We start from the raw sequence: 17619 nt of genomic DNA, 5'->3' as shown, positions 1-17619 counted from the left end.
TTGAGAACCCCTGGCCCTTTGCTTTTCAAAGGGCAAACACAGCTGTGGCCTCGTTGGAGTCTCTAGCTAATGGATGAGGGGGAAAGGAGTCGTGGGATCAACCTGGGGGTGGACTGCACCCCCCCAACCTGCCTCCAACGCACATGCCATCCAGCTGGCCCAGTGACCCATAGCTGGGGAAGGCTGGGCCTTGAGAACACGCAGCAGGGTTGGGGTGCCCACCCCCAAGCCAGCACAGCCACTGGCTACCCGCACCTGCTTCTGGAGAGCAGGCTTGGACCCTTTGTGTGGCAGGTCATGTGGGGAAGACCACCCGAGGCCTAAGAGGGGTGAGACACAGGCAGGGGACCTTGGTTCCCACAGATTCTCGTTTTCTTTTGTTCTAAGCAGCCTGTAAAGCAAAAACAGTTACATTCGTTTCCCCTCTATCACGATGTTCCCTCCAAGGGGCTCCGAAGAGCAGCACATCTATCTCTTGAGGTTTGAGTCTACAAACGCTATTCTTTGAATCTGTTTTGTTTTGTTGATCTGGGGGCTCCAGGCATGGGTTGTTTTTTTTTGTTGTTGTTGTTAAGAAGTTCAAATTCTATAATAAAGGGACACAATTTCCTTCCTGTATGCAGCTGTTGCTAAAAGTGGTACAAACAAGATTTGGTATGAAACTTAATATGGTTCGCAGGCTGTAATTTCCACGTCCAATGATGTCATTAGAGAAATCCACGGGAAACAGACGGAAACTTGCTTCAGTACAGACTATGTGTCAGCCTATACTTATTACATCATTGGATACACGGTTTTGGGTTTTTTTGTTTTGTTTTTTGGAAACTGTTCTATTAATTATTTCCACAATCGGGAAATAACTGACTCTGAGCAGAAGACCACAAAAAAGTATGTGCAAATGTTAATTGCATTAGTGACTGAATATTCCTAACACTGGTCTGTTCATGTGTTTTTAATATAAATATTAGAAAAATATTACAAAGAGTTATGATCTGAATATCGCAATGGCTCCCCACCCAGGAGCTTTTCAGATGATATCACCTCAAAATACAGCGATTTTGTATTTTTTTTAAAGATTTTATTTATCTATTCATGAGAGACACAGAAAGAGGCAGAGACACAGGCAGAGGGAGAAGCAGGCTCCCTGCAGGGAGCCTGATGGGGGACTCAATCCCAGGACCCTGGGGTCATGCCCTGAGCTGAAGGTAGATGCTCAACCACTGAGCCACCCAGGCACCCCAAAATACAGAGATTTTTTTTCTCCATCACCTTGGGGATTCCAGGACACCCTAAAGTGCTGGTGTTGCAAGGAAAGGCTTTGCCTGGGCTCTGATGGAGCGTATATGAGGTCAGAAGTGTTTGCTTTGGCCGTGACCCTCCTGGCTTCCTACCTTATCAGCTCTCATCGCCTGGGGTTGGCTGCCCCGAGTGCTGTTAGGCCCTGGAGGCTAGCCAGGGGTCTGGGACCTTGTCCTCTGTCTGTCCTTAACACTGAGGTCACTTTGGTTCTACTGTCCCTGTGCCTCAGTGTCTCCCCTGTCAGATGAGGATAAGGATCATCTCCCACGTACAGCACTGAGCTGAGCTTGGACAGAGCACCGAGAAGATCTACAACCTTTAGGTACAGTCCTACAGTCTGTAAGCACATCTACCTACACACACACCCCCGAGGTCAGTGCGGCTGGCTCATTTCTGAAGACCCCTTGTTCCTAGCCTCCTGGTGTGACGGTAGGTGAGGGGAAGCAGAGTTAAGGGCCTCCCACCCTGGCTGTTAGAGATGGCAGCTACAGCCCAACTCTGAACTTGTGAACCTTCCCCACTGGTCATGACACGGGACCTGCTCCCCCTCCACCAGCTGAGGAACTGGGTGCAGTCACATTCCTTAGTGCTTCTTCAGAGCTCCTTCGGAAAACCACACATAAGCAACAGTTCATGATTCAAAATGGAGATGCTTTGGTTCCCACTCCGAATGCTGTGACTGATCGGGAATTTTGCTGGTTGCTTAAAGCCATTTTTAGTTCTACACTGCTAGGGTGTGGAGTCTTAACCACTCAAGATTTGCCTTTGCAGGAGCTCCTGGGATGTGGAGGAAGAGGCAGAGGGGGCCCCGGCCAGCTCTTGGGTCTCCTTGCCTCTCTCACTTCGGCCAGTGTCTCTCACCAAAGCCTTCCTTGCTCCCTATGGACCCTGCTTGGGCCCCTGCCATGGGCCCCTCTCCCACCTCGCCTTCCAGTGACCTCACCTCTACAATGCCTAGCCTGTGGCTGCCAGGAACACCTCTGGAGGGGGGCAGCAGGAGGGGAAGGAGGACCATTCCTGGTCAGTGGTGCTAGTAGAGGGTGATGGAGGGGACGCTGGCAGAAGTCCCAAATCCACGGTACACAAGCTGTTGATCTCCACACAGGTGGGACTGAGCATTTAGAGTACATGCTAGTGGTGGTTAAAGTTACACTGGACACTAGAAGCTTCTCTTGAAAATCTTCTACCTTCTATAGCACACACAGGTTGTTAATCACAAGAAACAAGCTGGTGGTGGGCTGGGAGTCAGAGCCCGGGGGTCTTTGTTGCAACCCAGTGTCTTACCAGCTTCTGAACTAGCATCTGACACACAGGGAATACTGGATGGAAGAGGAGCCCTGGGATGAGGGAAGCCAGAGGGGGCCGGAGTGGGGAGGAGACACCTATTCCTTTCCAGGCCTCCGTAGGCCAACAAACAAGTGTCGAAGCAAGCTCCCAGTATCCTTGACCCTCAATTCTCATCAGTGAAATGGGTGTGAAAGAATAGAACACCTGCCTGTTTTATGGGGCTGCTTCGAAGATGAAATGAGAGCACATTTTGTAAAAAGAAAGCTTCCACAAAATGCTGGCGACTGTTAACCACTATCGGATGGGGTTTCCAACATCCAACTGAGGTTAAAGAAAGCATCTTAAAAAAAAAAAAAAAGAAAAAGAAAAAGAAAAAAATTTGAACTGCTATTTGTGAGTAAGCGTAGGACTGAGGAAGAAACAATTTTCTTCCAATTATGTGGCTCTGTGATGGAGATGGTCCACGTGGCAGTGGCAAGGGGGAGGGGAAAGAAGTGGTTAACAATAAAAAAATAAATAAAAAGGCAAAGAAGTTGGCTGGCAACTCCGAGAGGCAGCGTGCGTGGTGCAGGGAGCTCGGGCATGAGGACAGACTGAGCTGGAGTCAGACAGAGCTCTACTGCTTATTTAATTGGGAAAACTTAGGCAAGTTATTCAGCCTTGTTTTCTATAAAACGGAGAGTAGAGGTCTTGCAAGGCCACCGTAGGCACTGAAGAGAAGGGGCAGCACAGTGAGTCCCCAGCTGAAACACTGACAGTTCAAGGGGGCCGCGGGGACCCCTGGTCACAAGTCACACTGCCCTAGGCCGCTGAGCCAATGTGCACGAGAATGGAAGGGGCCTCCTCCTCTGCTGACAGAGCGGAGATGAAACCCGAGACGGATGTCTGTCCTGAAGGCAAGTAAAAGTGCAGACCCAGCAAACAAATCCAGGCTTCTGAAATGACACACACCTTTGCCAAATGCACACCCGAGAGAACGCCACCCACCGCTCTGCTCACGGCAAGAGACGTGTTCTCAGACTGCAGGTGGGACGCTCTTTGCAAGTTGTCTAAGGCTCAGTTCAGCGACTAACTCGGTGATTTTTTTCCTTCAGGCAAAAATAAAGAGGGAACGAGCTGCAGAGAGCACGAAAGCTCGGTCCCTTCTCCACGTGGCCCGCTGTGGCTGCTCTCTGGGAGGGGGTGGGGCCGGTGGGAAGCCCTGGCAGGTGCAGCAGAGGCCTCTCCACAGGGGAGCGCGCTCACAAACAGGGAGTCGTGGGCCTTCTCGGGGAGAAACCAACCACCTGCCACGATGCTCCCTGCCCAGTTTTTCTTTCTTTTTCTTTTCTTTCTTTTTTTTAAAGCACTTCTCATGCACTTGTTCATGCAACTCTACCCTCTTCTAGAACCCCGTGTGACCCGATCAGAGACTTGAGGCTGTTGGACCCAGAGCTGCCCTTATGTGGAGAACTTTTAAGTATGCTGCCCCTTGTCAAGACGCAGCCCTCCCCTCTTTCTTCTACTCCAGGGTCATGTCTTACCCGACCCAATGGGGGAGGAGGTTTAAATTTGTGCAGTGGGAAGGCCTACAGGAGAGACATTTATTTATATCCCAGAGAAAATAAATAAAGTTAAAAAAAAAACCCACAATTGAGAAGCTCCTTAATCAGGGGGCTGCTCAATTACCACCCCTGCGCCCCTCCCCCAGGGCTTCGGGAATCCTGGGAGAGCAGGCCCGCAAGCTCATGGGGGGCCCTCTGCCCACCCCCGTGCCCCATCCAGACTCCGCGCCCTGAGCCAGGGTTCCTCCCTGCTCTGGCCCTAAAAGATCCTTCAGGAAACGGAGGAAGTATGGACACAGCCCAGGCATTTGGTTAAGTATTTTTAAAAAGCTTTCCAATTCTGCTATTTTTTTCTCCTCACATTCAATATTCTTGGTTGCTAAGTGGGAGGAAATGTAGGGGAGGTGGAGAGGTGTGGAGAACTGAGGGAAAATTGGCAATATGAAGGCTGATGGGTTTATTTTCTCATCTCTAACGGGGGGTACGGGCGAAGGAACGCTCCAGTGCGGAAGCCACCAGCCTGGGCAGCGTCTCCGGTTAGCAGCACTTGTGGCCAAGACTCTTCCCGAAATCCTGCTGCTTCTGATGGGCCAGGAGCGGGGGGCTTTTTGGGAACATAACATGGGCATTTTCTATTTCTGCTTGCAGACTTAGGAAAGCAGAATTTGTTTAAAAATTAAAATGATCTTTATTTTCAGAATGCAGCTGCCAAAGGGAAGAGGCCGGCTTCACGACTATCCTGCTACCGAGAGGAAGACGCAGCGCGGGGCGGTCACGTGCTGCAGGTGACGCCTGCGAAGGGGGTTCTCAGCTCATTCTTGTGACTCTGGCTTTGCTGGGGTCCTGGGGCTGCCTGCTGGTTGGGGTGGGGAGGGGTGACAGCCTGCAGGCCGGCTGCTCTCTGGCTTCACTGCCCACAAGACCCGTCTGTGGTCACGACTCTGTCTAATGTCAGTTCACCAGGACCCATCCTCTCAAGGGGAAGAGTCTGATTTTGAATATATATATATTTTAAGATTTTATTTATTTATTCATGAGAGACACACACACACACACACAGAGAGGCAGAGACACAAGCAGAGGGAGAAACAGGCTCCCTACGGAGAGTCAGATGTGGGACTCGGTCCCAGGACCTGAGCCGAAGGCAGATGCTCAACTGTTGAGCCACCCAGGGGCTCCTGAATATTTTCTTTTAACTGCAGAAACGTTTGTAAAACAAATCCCCCCAGAGAACCCCTCCTGCACTCTGCTGCTCCCCTAACGCCCTCAAGCCCATCGCACCCCCTTTCCTCTCCCCAGACCCGAGGACTAGCAGACCACAGCCACCTGCCTGTCACCAACTAGGGGACAGTGTGGGGCAAGTGACACCCTCAGTTAATACACATCTCTGACTGGAGTTGAACATTTTTAGGCTCCTGACTTTTAAGAGCTAGTGTGGGCTGTCCATACATCTTGCTATGAGCTTGAAGAAATGTGCCAAGAATATGAGTAGTTGTTTGAAGGCACTTATATTATTAGGTCCCTTTTCATTAAATGACATCCCCCAAGGGCAGGACACACTTGGTCATTTAAACAAATGCCAGGAAGAATGGCCCAAGACTTGAAAATGGGAACCAGGGGTTACTGCGTGTCTTTCAGGGGGGTCCACTTGTGGGCCTTTCCCCCAGTTATCTGCCTGGGTCAGGGGGGTGCCCTCGGTGGACTCTGACTGACTGAGGCCGTTTTATAGCTCCATCTGTAGGCAAATGGTTTCCACCCTGTAAAAAGACCACTCCAAACAATATCTTTCATTGTCCTATGGGATATTGTTTTTGCATTTCTCTACAAATGCATTTCAGTGTAACTATTCTCCAATTCTTCTCCAGATGAGTTTTAATGTCTTACTGGCTCCCTCATTAGTTAATGAGGTAAGTAAAACCTTAGATACATGCTTATTTTATATTCATTTGAGTCATGATTTTAACTGTTTGAAAATTATACTTTATCATGCCAATAGCTATTTCCACTCTCCTTAACAGGGCCTGGCCTGTGGTCTCTGCAGGTCCTTTAAATACTACTGTCAGACCCCCACCTGGGGTATATAATTACTAGTCTATCCATAAATCACCAGCAAGATGATTAAGACTTGTCCAAGGAGTTACATAAATGGCTGGTTGAGAGGAATGGGTGGGAGATCACTTGTGCCTTGGGCCTGGTGGGTCATGTGGCAGCCACAGCAAAAGAAACCCACAACTTGGGGGCTTCGTCACCTGTGGGAAGGAGATCCCCTTACAGATGGAGCATGTGAGGCTCCTCCTGTCCTGCACTGCTCACCACGACCCAGGGGTTGCACAGGGTGGCTGGGTAATGCCAGCTTGCTAAATGCCCATCAGAGATGGCACCCAGCAGGCGGGCACCCTGCAGAAACCGTGCAAAACAGGCACTGTTGGCCTCTTACCTGGGATTGGTGAGGTTGTAGCAGGATTTCCATATTTGTAACATGTGCTTACAGGTGAGGAGTGCCTCATCCGGGCCCCGGCAGAGCGACTCCAACTTTACTTTGGAAAACAGGAGTCTACAGTGGGAAGACAAAGGGAGAAAACAACATGGCTCAAGCCAGAGCATCTCCAGCACAGCCCAACCCAGTGGCCTGGCCTAGACCTGAAAACTATTGTACTCATTCTAGAAGGTGTTGTGCAGAGGCTTGATTTGAGGGACACGGTGGCAGCAGGGCCAAGGGTTCCAGAACTCTCAACTCAATAGATGGCTTTGTCAGTGGAAGACCAAACGTGAACATTTGTGGTTGGGTTAAAGGCTCATTTTATCGAGAACGCAGGGATTTTATTAAGAGCTTACTTCTTTAAAAACAAAACAAATCTATTTGTAAGATTCCAAAAGTTCACTAAAAGAAAATCTTGATTTACTTACAAAATCACACAGGAGACTCGACTCAGTTGATATAAAGGATCTACAAATAACCTTCCACAAAGATCCTCATCATGGGAAGGTGAATGAGTCCTGTAGGCCTCGAAAAGCCTGAACCGAAGGCACATAAAGAAGGGGGCATCTGGCTCAGGTCTGCTCCTCAGAGCTTCCCAGCCCTGCTACTTAAGGGCGAGGACTTCACCTCACTTCATAATCACCAACTATCTCTTCCCTATTTCTGTTATCACCAGTGGTTTGACCCTCTGTTGTCCACAACTTCTGTGAGCTAAGCTTTAGACCCTTGTCTCCTTCTTGGCCTCCTGGTTATCCCATTCCCAAATTCTACTTATGGCCTTTCTGGAGACATTAGCTCCATTGGTCCCTGGGCTCCTTAGTACTGTCCCTGTGGAGGCCCTGGCACCTTCCTGGTGGTCTTCCTGTCTCCCACATTGGTTCGCCCTAAGAAATTGCATCATGAAGATCTCTGAAAATCATCTTCAGTCCTAGCTCAAGAAACTACAATGATTCCTTACTGTTTGTAACGATAAGTCAAGATTCCTTGTTGAATACTCAGGGCATCCTACTTACTGGCCAGTCCTGTCCCACCACCACTCGTTCTGGGACAAGCATCCCTCTGGACCCTTTACTCCTATCAATATAATTCACTGGCCAAAGGCCAGGTTCCTTTCCTAGCTCCGTGAACATATATGCTGTGTCCTCAGTTTTAATCTGTATGAATCTACCACTCTCCTTAATTCTTCCTAAATTCTAAACCCAGCAAAAAACCCCACCTCATCAAACAATGCCCCGTTTACGTCTCTGTCTACTCTGTATCACATTAGCTGGTGTTTGCTGTTAACAATAATGCAAAGAAGGAAGGGGGGGGCAGCTGCTGTCTCTTAGAGACCCCACCCTCCATGACCAGCCCTGGGTATGACCTTCACCAACAATACCGAAGGCATCTTTGTAACAGCCCTCGGTAGGTGGTACTTAACTCCCTTCCATACAAGAACACCAATCCCTCACTTCCATGGTGCCTAGGACTGTGCTCTTAGGCCAAGGCGCCTTAAAGCCACATTTTCTCATTGACTATTTTCTCTGCAAACCACACAAGACTGAGGAGTGTATCCCAAGTGATTTAAGTTAGACACATAAGGGGATTCCTCAACCATGCATGACGTAATGACCTCATTCTAAGGCACTCTGGAAGAAGAAAGCCTCTTTTTTCTCAGTGGAAGACAGAAAGAAGGTGGTCCTAATGCATCACTCCCCAAGCTCTGGAATGCATTAGTACCACCCACTCCCTCCAAATGGAACACAGGGTGCCTAAGGGGGTGCTGGGGGCCCTCAGAGGGCCCAGGGCTGCAGCTTCCTCAGTCTGGGTCTGCAGACGCCCAGGGTGATGGCAAAGGGTCAGGTGATGACAGGGATGTGGCCCCTGATCTACAAGCAGGCGTGCATAAGGGGTGAGGCCAGATGTGACAGGGCTCGACTTCTGCTCAAAACATCTCAAGGAGTGGAAGTTCCCTGAGGGAAGGGAAGGAGTCAGGTGCCAACTCCTGCTGACATCTTCACCAGTCCAGAAAGTGGTGGGAATCTTTTCCCACCAGAATCTCCCACCAAACTTGGGTCAACTGGGGAATGTGCTACAAAAGGAGGACGAGCTGCCAAAGGGTCACCTTTCAGCATATAGTGGAGACCCATTCAGAGGCCAGAGACCCTCCTGGGTCTGGTTGTAAGGCAATTTTGGCCACGGGAGGTCCTCCTGGCCCAGGACCGTGATGATGTTCTCTGGGAGGTGCACTGAGCTCTTCTGGCCCTCACAGTGAGGGCCATGAGGTGGTGGGGAAGGTTGCCCTGCATGCGGTGGCAGTCTGGCTCCAATTGTCCAATTGTCCTTTAACTGTACCCAAAGCGCCAAATGCCAGAGCTCATCTCTAAACCTCAACTTGGGGGAACAGTTCCATGCATGTCTTCTTGGCTGGAAAAAGAACTTCTAATTAACATGAAATAACAGCTTTCAAACACTTGAGTCAGGATATGGAGTTGAAAAGGTGTGGGCTGAATTTAAGAGACCCAGACAGGAAGAACAATAGTAGAACTGCTGAGCAGGAAGGATGGGAAAAGCACCTGGATGTGAAGCAGGAGGAACAGCAGGAGACAGAAGGGGCTGGAAGACACGGGCAAGGGAGCGAAAGCACAGCCTTGCAGCTGCTGTCAGGTGCCTCTAACATGACAGGTGGAACGCCCTGACAAGCTGGACCCTGGTGTTCCCTTGGGTGCACGTGTGAGAGCAGGACATGGGGGTACGACTCCCCTCACCACCTCCCCGAATTTCCAGGCTTGTCTGCAAGCAGAGAACAATATCAAAAGCAGGACAAGGGATGCCTGTCATATTTGCCGAACCCTTGCTCACAGTTTCAGGAGTGTTCAAAAACATCTGGCTGGGCGTAGGCTGTGAAGAGGACGCAAACAATGATCGGCCCTGGTTTGCTACACTTGATGTATTACAGATTCAACCTACGATGAGAAGTTGGGAAAAAAGGGGTGCCCAGTGGCTCCATTGGTGAAGCATCTGCCTTCGGATCAGGTCGTGATCCTGGGGTCCTGGGATTGAGCCCTGAGTCAGGCTCCCTGCTCAGCAGGGAGTCAGCTTCTCCCTCTGCCTCTCCCGCTGCTCCTGCTCTCTCTTTCTCTTTTTCTCTCAAATAAATAAATAAATAAATAAATAAATAAATAAATAAATAAATAAAATCTTAAAACAAAAGTCATGAAGAAGCCCACGACAAGTCAGCATCAACCACACTCCGGCACCCAGCAGACAGGCAGAGGGCCTGCAGGCGGGCAGTGCTGGCTGGTCCCATCAGCTGAGTCCAACCTGGCTGAATGGTGCTTCTCTTGCTAAGAAGCCACGTGCTGGGACAGTGCCCTATCCCTACCCTGTTTACCTGGCTCAAAGTTCATCAGCCTAATTATAGTTTTGGTTCAGAGACTCACTGCAACTTACAGGAAACTAAAGAAGAATAAAGAAGCTTGTCAACAAACAAATCTAGGTCACTGGTAGCCCAGGTCTAGCGTCTCACACGATGCTGCTCCTGCTCGAATGCTTAGCCTCGGTCTCCTCACCGCCCATCGTGGACGTCTCCCGTGCTAGCCGTGATCGACTTCCTCCGTGTCACTTTCCCTCATGACCCTGGGCCTTTGTGCACGCTTTTCTTTCTGTCTGGAATGTCTTTTCCATCCATTTCTGCTTTTTAAGCATCTACTCATCTTTCAGGTCAAATGGCTCCTTCCGCCTTCCCGGCCCCCCTTAGTAAAGCCAACCTTAGGGACTGGGAGCTAAAGCTCCCAAACGGAAATGCAATTCCAGAAAATATGAGAGCTCTCAACTGTGGAATAATAAGCGACAAGCCAGGGAAATGTCTGCTTTCAAGACAAGCAAAATAAGAACAACAGCTGCTGCCAGACACTTTAAATATTTAATCGCTGATTCTTATACCAACCCTGCAGGTTAGGTTGAGAGTAACTTGCCTGAGTTCACACCACCAGTCACTCACTGGTAGAAAAGAACTTCAGACCAGACCCACTGAACAAGAAACATAGGAGAGTCACTTAAAATGTTCTCACTGCACCCCTGACATTAATGAATATGGACAGCATTTTCTAATCCATTGCCAAATATTAAAAACCCTATGACGTGCAAAGATCTGTGTTACACGTGTGCGATAAAAAGTGGGTATAAAATACAGTCCCTTGCCCTCAAAGAACTTAGAGTCCAAGCAGAAGACAAGACCTGGCCACAAATATGAGGCAGGATTCCCTGATTTGGGGACAGATCATGGCCCCAGAACTTGAGTGGGGCCGCGGAAAGACAGGGGTTGGGTTTCAGGGGGGATTGTACCTAGGACACATCATACGTGCTTCTGCAAAAAAAAAAAAAAATGCTCACAATTGCCTGTGCTTTTTGTGATTTGCCCTTTTCACCCAAAAGCCCAGTGAGTATAAAATCCTAGTCATTGGAAGGACTCGGTTAATTGAGGTTTTACTTTCTATCAAACCTGAGAGAAATAGTATTTTACCCTATGCCTGGAATTTCTTACAACTCCCAAGACACCTCTTGAAATAACACCTGTGTTTGGCGTGGTGTAGATGTAGAAAGAGGGCACAACCCCAGTGAAGCTCTGGGGCGTGTGGCATTGTGACTTTTCCCTGGGTGTCTTAGGGAACACATCAAAGTGGCATTCTATCAGAGTCAGGTTAAATGTGTAATGATCATCCCCAGGAAGACTTTCCTGACCCCCTGGAAACTGGCTCCAACCCCTAGACCCTCACTTCTAGTGTAACATTCCAGTTTAACTTTATCCTGCCCATCCCCTGCCCCCTGCCCCACAGAGCCCCAGACCTCAGCCATCAATCCTTGAGCTTGGGGCAGACTCTCACATCGTCCCTGTGCTCAGGCTGCTGCATCCTCTTCCCAGGGCCTCTCCCACCCGCAGCTGTGCCAATCCCATGGGCTGACATCTTCTATGACCCCTGCCTCAGGCAGGAATCGATGTCCTTCCTCGCCTCATATGTATAAAATATTTTTAAATAATCTGTTAGAATGCTGTATTTGTACAGCTGGCCACCTATATGTCCATGTGTCCAATGATGAATTCCAATTTGTTCATCCTTTGGCAATCCTTTTAAGAGTGCCTACTACACCCCTGAGGCCACCAAGGGGAATAAGACAAAGCACCTTCCCTCACGGTCTAGTCACATGACATGTGATGAACGGACACATGGATGAAGTTCTGTAGCAGCACAAAAGGAAGCAGACTCTGCCTGCAGATTGTGGGAGGCCAGAGAAAAGTGGGACCCTCACGGCGTCGGGGAGAGGCACTGGGTGAGGCCTTCCGGGCAGGCAGGTTGAGACATCACAAGCATAGGCAGGGAGGTGGTATCTGGGATCTGGGATATAAGGCTGGGGCTTGACATAAAGGAAAAGGGCCTTTCTTTTTTCTTTTTCTTTTAGAGAGGGAGGTAGATAGGGGCAAAGGGAGAGGGAGAAAGAATCCTAGCAGGCTCCATGCCCAGCATGGAGTCTGACACAGGGCTTCATCTCATGACCCTGAGATCACGACCTCAGCCAAAATCAAAGAGTCAGACGCTGAACTCACTGAGCCACCCAGGAGCCCCAAGGGTAGATATTTCTAAATTCTGACATCTAAAGTGCCTTACAAAGCTTTCTAGTGAAGAACTCTCAATGACAGTAAAGGAGAAAAGTTTAGAGAAATACTAAATTAATGACTCCATCCGACCTTATCTGGCAGAAAAAAAAAAAAAAACAACGCACTCCTGAAGGGCACCAAGGAGGAAACATGCCTATCAATCCACAAAACCCACACTAATTAGCCGATCTGTAAATGCTGCATTCAAGGCAGCTGATTCAGAACGAAAAGCATAGGAACCTCGAACATTTGGTATTTTGTGCTGGTCTGTGTTTGAATGCTCTTGGGCTCAGTGTGCTCTTTGTTTATCTGCTGGATGGAGGCAGGGATGCAAAACAGCTGTGAAGAAGAGCATGTGGGTTCTGTCCGGGTGGGCCAATGGCCCTGGGGGCCTTGAAAGCCATCCCTATGTCTCACTTCCGGGGGGCCTGACCTGAGAACTGAGAGGGGGCTGGCTGCCAAAGACCCAAAAGAAAGTGAGAGTCTGTCACCAGGTAAAAGACACAGGTCAGGCAGAGGGGGGTGTGGGGAGGTGCAGGTATGTTGAAATGAAATTTTAAATTGAGAAGACCGTTGGCAGCCACAGATCAGAATGGTAAGAGAAATCAAAAGTTGTGCCAAAAGCATCTGGTGACTAGGGGAAGATGAAGATAGATGGAAATTTGAAGCCAGATGAGTCAGCCGGGAACAAAGTCTAAAAGGATCGAGAAGCCCATTGCTGGTCAGGCAGAGAGGTATATTATCAAATAAACCAAATGGACCCCTCTGAGGGGAATGAGGGGCTTCTTCCAGGTTCCAGTGTGGCTTTCAAGAAGGAAATCTACCTCAATTTCATTGTCACCAACATTTCTGATGGCCTACTGTGTGTTGGTCCTGGAGCCTCTCCTGGCTGGGCTTCAAAGCAACCCAATCCCAGAAGGTGGTGTTCTCTGCAAAAAAGCAGCCTCTGATCCTGGGCTGAGTCACTGTCACTGAAAATCAATACCGTGACTACTGGCCTGTGAGCAGTTGAGCCCGACACAGCTCAGCAGGGCCCCTTCACCACCAGAGGGGCTGGTGATGTTGGGTTTACAGACACGCAGGTCCCACAGCTGAACCCTCGAATGGTCCTGAGGATCTTCTGATAGTAGCTGGAACGAACTCGTTCATGTGATGGCTCCCACTTGATATCCAATACTGCTCGGGGACTCACTAATGGTGAGTGTTCAATAAATGTCACCTGGGTGAGTGATCCGTCTACTTAACTGTCACGCAGGAAATACACAACTTATTTGACCATTTGGCTTACCTAATTGCTGTATTGACACACGGTTCATTGGCTCACTGGAAAGAAATACATGTACTTTATATATATATATATGTTTTTTTTCCAATTAATCCAAAGCTGGACAAGGCCTTGAGATGTCCTGTAATGCTTCACTACTCAAGAGTGTGGGCCGGGGCCAATGGTCTCAGCAAGCCCTGGGAACCTGTGAGAAATGCAGGCCAGCCACCCACTCTAGAGCCAGTGCACCAGAATCTCTATGTAAACACGGCTCCTGGGTGGTTTGTGCACATGTGTAAGCTCGGGGACCCCCCTCTGGCTCATAACTCTCCATCCTAACCTTCCATGGGCTGGTTTTTGTAAAGACCTCTAATGGAAAGAGTTCCCAGAATCCCCACACCTAGGAAATTCTACCTGTGTTTATTTCTCTCCAGTAAGAATTTTGGGAGAACTTTATGCTTAAATTTGGTGGGAATTCCAAACAACCACTTACATTAAGCCAATGAATGAAGGGACCCCTGCCCATGATCCTGACCTAACGGGGTTCCTCCGGCAAATGCCACCGTGTAGGCCGCCGGACAGCACCCCCTGGTTCACCAGCTTTCCAGGAGTCAAATCCAAGCGCCTGCTTTTCTTTACAAAAGCCCAGGGCAGCACACGCTGACCCCCGGTGGGTGTGCCAACACGACCACTGGAGGGGGTCTGGCGAGTAGGGCTCTTCCCATAAGCGCGTCTCCCCGGGGAGAAAGGCCTGTCCCGTAACTGACCTCCTCGGCCCACCGGCTAACTTCTGTCGGGACCTTTGAGCCACTGAGGAAGTTCTCACAACCCAACCGCTTTCACGGTCCTGAGTTGCTCAGGAAGACGTCGCCTCGCGCACCAGCCTGTCGGGGAGGCCCTTGGCCTCTCCCCCATGGGCCACCCATCGCCCCGGCTGTTAGCCCAGCCCAGGCCCCCAGGTCTGCTGGCCCCTGGGGGAATCAATGCCACAACTGGTTTGACAAACTCAGGTGTCAGGAGCAGAGCCTCGCTCTCCAGAACTTAGCAGCCCCTCATCCCCAACGGGGCGGGGGCCGCGACCCAGTGGCCTGTGAGGAATCCGCTATCCTAATCCAGCCTCCTCTTCATGACAGGCAGGAACTCCTGTTAGAGCCCCTATCGGTTACATTTCGCTTCTCGTTTCAGTCAAAGTGTCAACAATCTGGAATACTCCCCCATCCTTCTAGCGGTATTTTTAGAACAAACAAACAACTGACATATTTAGCTAAAATACATCACCTCAAGAAACCCCAGTTTGGCTCATTTTTTGCTCCCACTTCGGCTCTTAAGCTCAACTCGGACTAATGACCGGAAACCCGAACCCAAACTGGAAATGACACGGACACAGTGAACTAAAGGCACCCCTGGAATCACACTGCCCGGGGCTCAAAGACCTCCCTCCTACAGCGGTTGAGTTTGGTATTTTGGGGAAGGGAGCCCTTTCATGTCGTGCTGTCCACAAAGTAACAGAGAATGGACATGTACCGTCAGGACTACCTCTCGAGTGCTGTCTCACTGGGTGAGGGTAGGCACCTGCACTCTTTGCTGTGCTAAGCTGGTGAACAAGTGGCTTTGGCATAGTCGCCAACTAGTCAGTAAATATGTGAACAGGAAATATGTGAAGTAAGTCTTCCCATTAAACCAACTGGCTGTGAAAAGAAGAACCTCTTCTCTCTGAACCACCAAGCCCTTGGTCATTTCCAAAATGAGGGCAGGAGTGAACCAGAAGCAACTCCACTAACCTGCCACTCCCCAAAGGCCACCTCTCTGGAGCACTGCCCTGTCTTTATTTCTGACATAGCGCCCATGTTCTCTAGTCTGAGGATGGGAGCTACTCAAGTGAGGGAAGGAGACATTCAGGTCTGTTTCAGTGGATGATGGCAGGTGCCAAGAGAATGGGAATCCTCCAATCATCTGGACCTAGAAGGCAAAGAGCCCAGGCCAGACGTGACAAAGACAAAGGAATCCAGGAGGTTCTGTAGGATAAAAATGGCACCCTCCACTCAAAGTCCAGATGGGAGCCAGAAAGAAGGAAAAACCTGGCAGGATGCTGGGAAGCTGAGCCAGCTCTTTGGGACAGAGGTGGACAGTGCATCCTTCTGGGATTGGATGCCAAATGGAACCTAGAGCCTGCTGCTGTGGATCCTGGCCTGTTTTACATTTCCCACATTCTTTGACTTTATGTCCCATGTGTTCTCCTTGAGTGCACCACGAAGGGTTTGGTTTGGTTTTTCTTGGCTTTGTTTCAGTGGTGGGCTGCAGACCAAAAGCAGGACCCCTGTCCCTGGGGGCTGGGGCTCTCCTGGGGAGCCCTGTTGTCCAGTGGTGCCTATGACAGGGGCCACGGTGGCAATCTTTGTTTCCTCTGAGGTACTCAGAATGCGCTAGAGTAATTCTGCATGTGGTACTGTGAGCTGCACAAAGGCGAGGATGTAGCTCTCCTCAGCCTTGGGCTCTCTAGCCTTTAACTAGGGAGGTGTTCAAAGGACAGTGAATCAGATCATCTGTATCTGGTTCAGGATTCCCACAAGAATTGTCAGGGGATAAATGTGGAAGAGTGTCTTCTTTATCTTTCTTCTTACGTGTTCTTGTTTTTAAACAAATAGTCAATAGCAAAACATTCATGACCTTAAAATGCAACAAGACCATCATGGACGCACTGGCCTTCTGCTGTATTTGGCCTGCTGGATGTGTTTTACATAGCTGGCTTGGGTAACTAGCAGGTGATTACAGGACCCACATGCAGCAAGCAGAATCATTATTTTATATAGCAAAATTGGTAGATGACAACCACAGTGGACAACAGGAGAAACACAGGTAGACACACGCTATGAACGATGGCTCCCAGACTACTCAGCATGGTCACTGGTTTCAACCATTTGTTGCGCAAATGTGTATTAATGTTTGTAGCATGTCAACCACTGGACTAGGTGCTGGGGACCCAGAGGTTTCAGTAAATACCTTGCATGAAGTCTCAAGATGGTATTCCATACTTTGAATTGTTGAATGAGATACTTAGAAGAGCTTGAAACCTTGTAATGAAAAGTGCCAAAATAAACCTTCTGCATGCCACCATTGGGGAAAGATGGCTCTGGTGTGGCCACCCTAGCCTGGCCTCTCTCAGCCACCAGGCCTCCCGAGAGGCTCTCTCCCCAGGCTAATGAGAGAGTGCATGTCCTGCTTTCTCTTCAGCATACTGTGAAATGGGGAACTCTCTGGAAAGGAAGCAGCGTACTCCCATGAGGACTTTAGACTGGGTGACAAACAGCTGCATGCATGCCTGGTACTGGTCACGTGGGCTTGGGGAGCAGAGGTAGGGCCAACACAACTCCCAATCTGAGGACAAAGCCATCCCTAGTCCTGGAGAAGGGAGGGTCTTTTATAAACAACTTGGGCTTCAAATACATTTCTCTTCCATTTCATCTTTTCTGGGTCTTCTACCCTTGCCTCATAAACCCAATTTTCAGTTTCTAAGCCATTTTTCACTGCCTTTTCAGTATTCTGTCTCTCTTAACAAGCATCTACATTTACTGAAGGCAACATCACGGACCCTGAACCTCACAGAAATATTACATACATGCGCTGGCAGAGGGGGACCCTGCTCCCAGCAGAGTGGTGGCTTCGTGACCGGGAGCCAGAGCATCCAAGAGCAGAAGGGCCCCCGGCCATCTCATCTCAACCTCCCAAGAATGCTGGAAACACTCCTACCATACACATGTCAAAAGGGAGAGGTTGGAAAGCTTTTTTTTTTTAATTACGGTAAAATAAACAAAACATAAAATTCACCATTTTAACGTATACAGTTCAGTGGCACTAAGTCCATTCACACTGTTGTATGATGACTAACACCATTCAACTCCAGAATGTTTTTCCTCTTGCAAAACTGAAACTTCATACCCATTAAATGATGACTCCTCATTGTCCCCTTCCCCCAGCCCCTGGCAACCCCTATTCTACTTTCTGTCTCTGGGATTTGGGCTGCTCTAGGAACCTCATATAAGAGTGAGCACACAGTATTTGTCTTTTTGTGACTGGCCTATCTCACTGAGCATAACGTCCTCTAGGTTCATCT

At 49.3% G+C, this 17619-nt stretch overlaps 1 protein-coding gene across 7 annotated transcripts in view; it reads right to left on the bottom strand.

Moving 5' to 3' along the window:
- Positions 1 to 17619, bottom strand: part of TTC7B (tetratricopeptide repeat domain 7B) — a 250179-nt gene that overhangs the window by 56371 nt on the left and 176189 nt on the right. For all 7 annotated transcript variants that reach the window (XM_055303621.1, XM_055303622.1, XM_055303623.1 and 4 more), the window contains one exon: positions 6568 to 6684. In XM_055303621.1, the coding sequence (XP_055159596.1) occupies positions 6568 to 6684 (117 nt within the window). The remainder of the gene's footprint in view (positions 1 to 6567; positions 6685 to 17619) is intronic.

This window comes from Nyctereutes procyonoides, unplaced genomic scaffold (assembly GCF_905146905.1).
Source record: "Nyctereutes procyonoides isolate TBG_1078 unplaced genomic scaffold, NYPRO_anot_genome, whole genome shotgun sequence".
Taxonomy (NCBI): Eukaryota; Metazoa; Chordata; class Mammalia; order Carnivora; family Canidae; genus Nyctereutes; species Nyctereutes procyonoides.
Note: the sequence above shows the minus strand (reverse complement) of the source record. Positions and strands in the feature narration are given on the sequence as shown.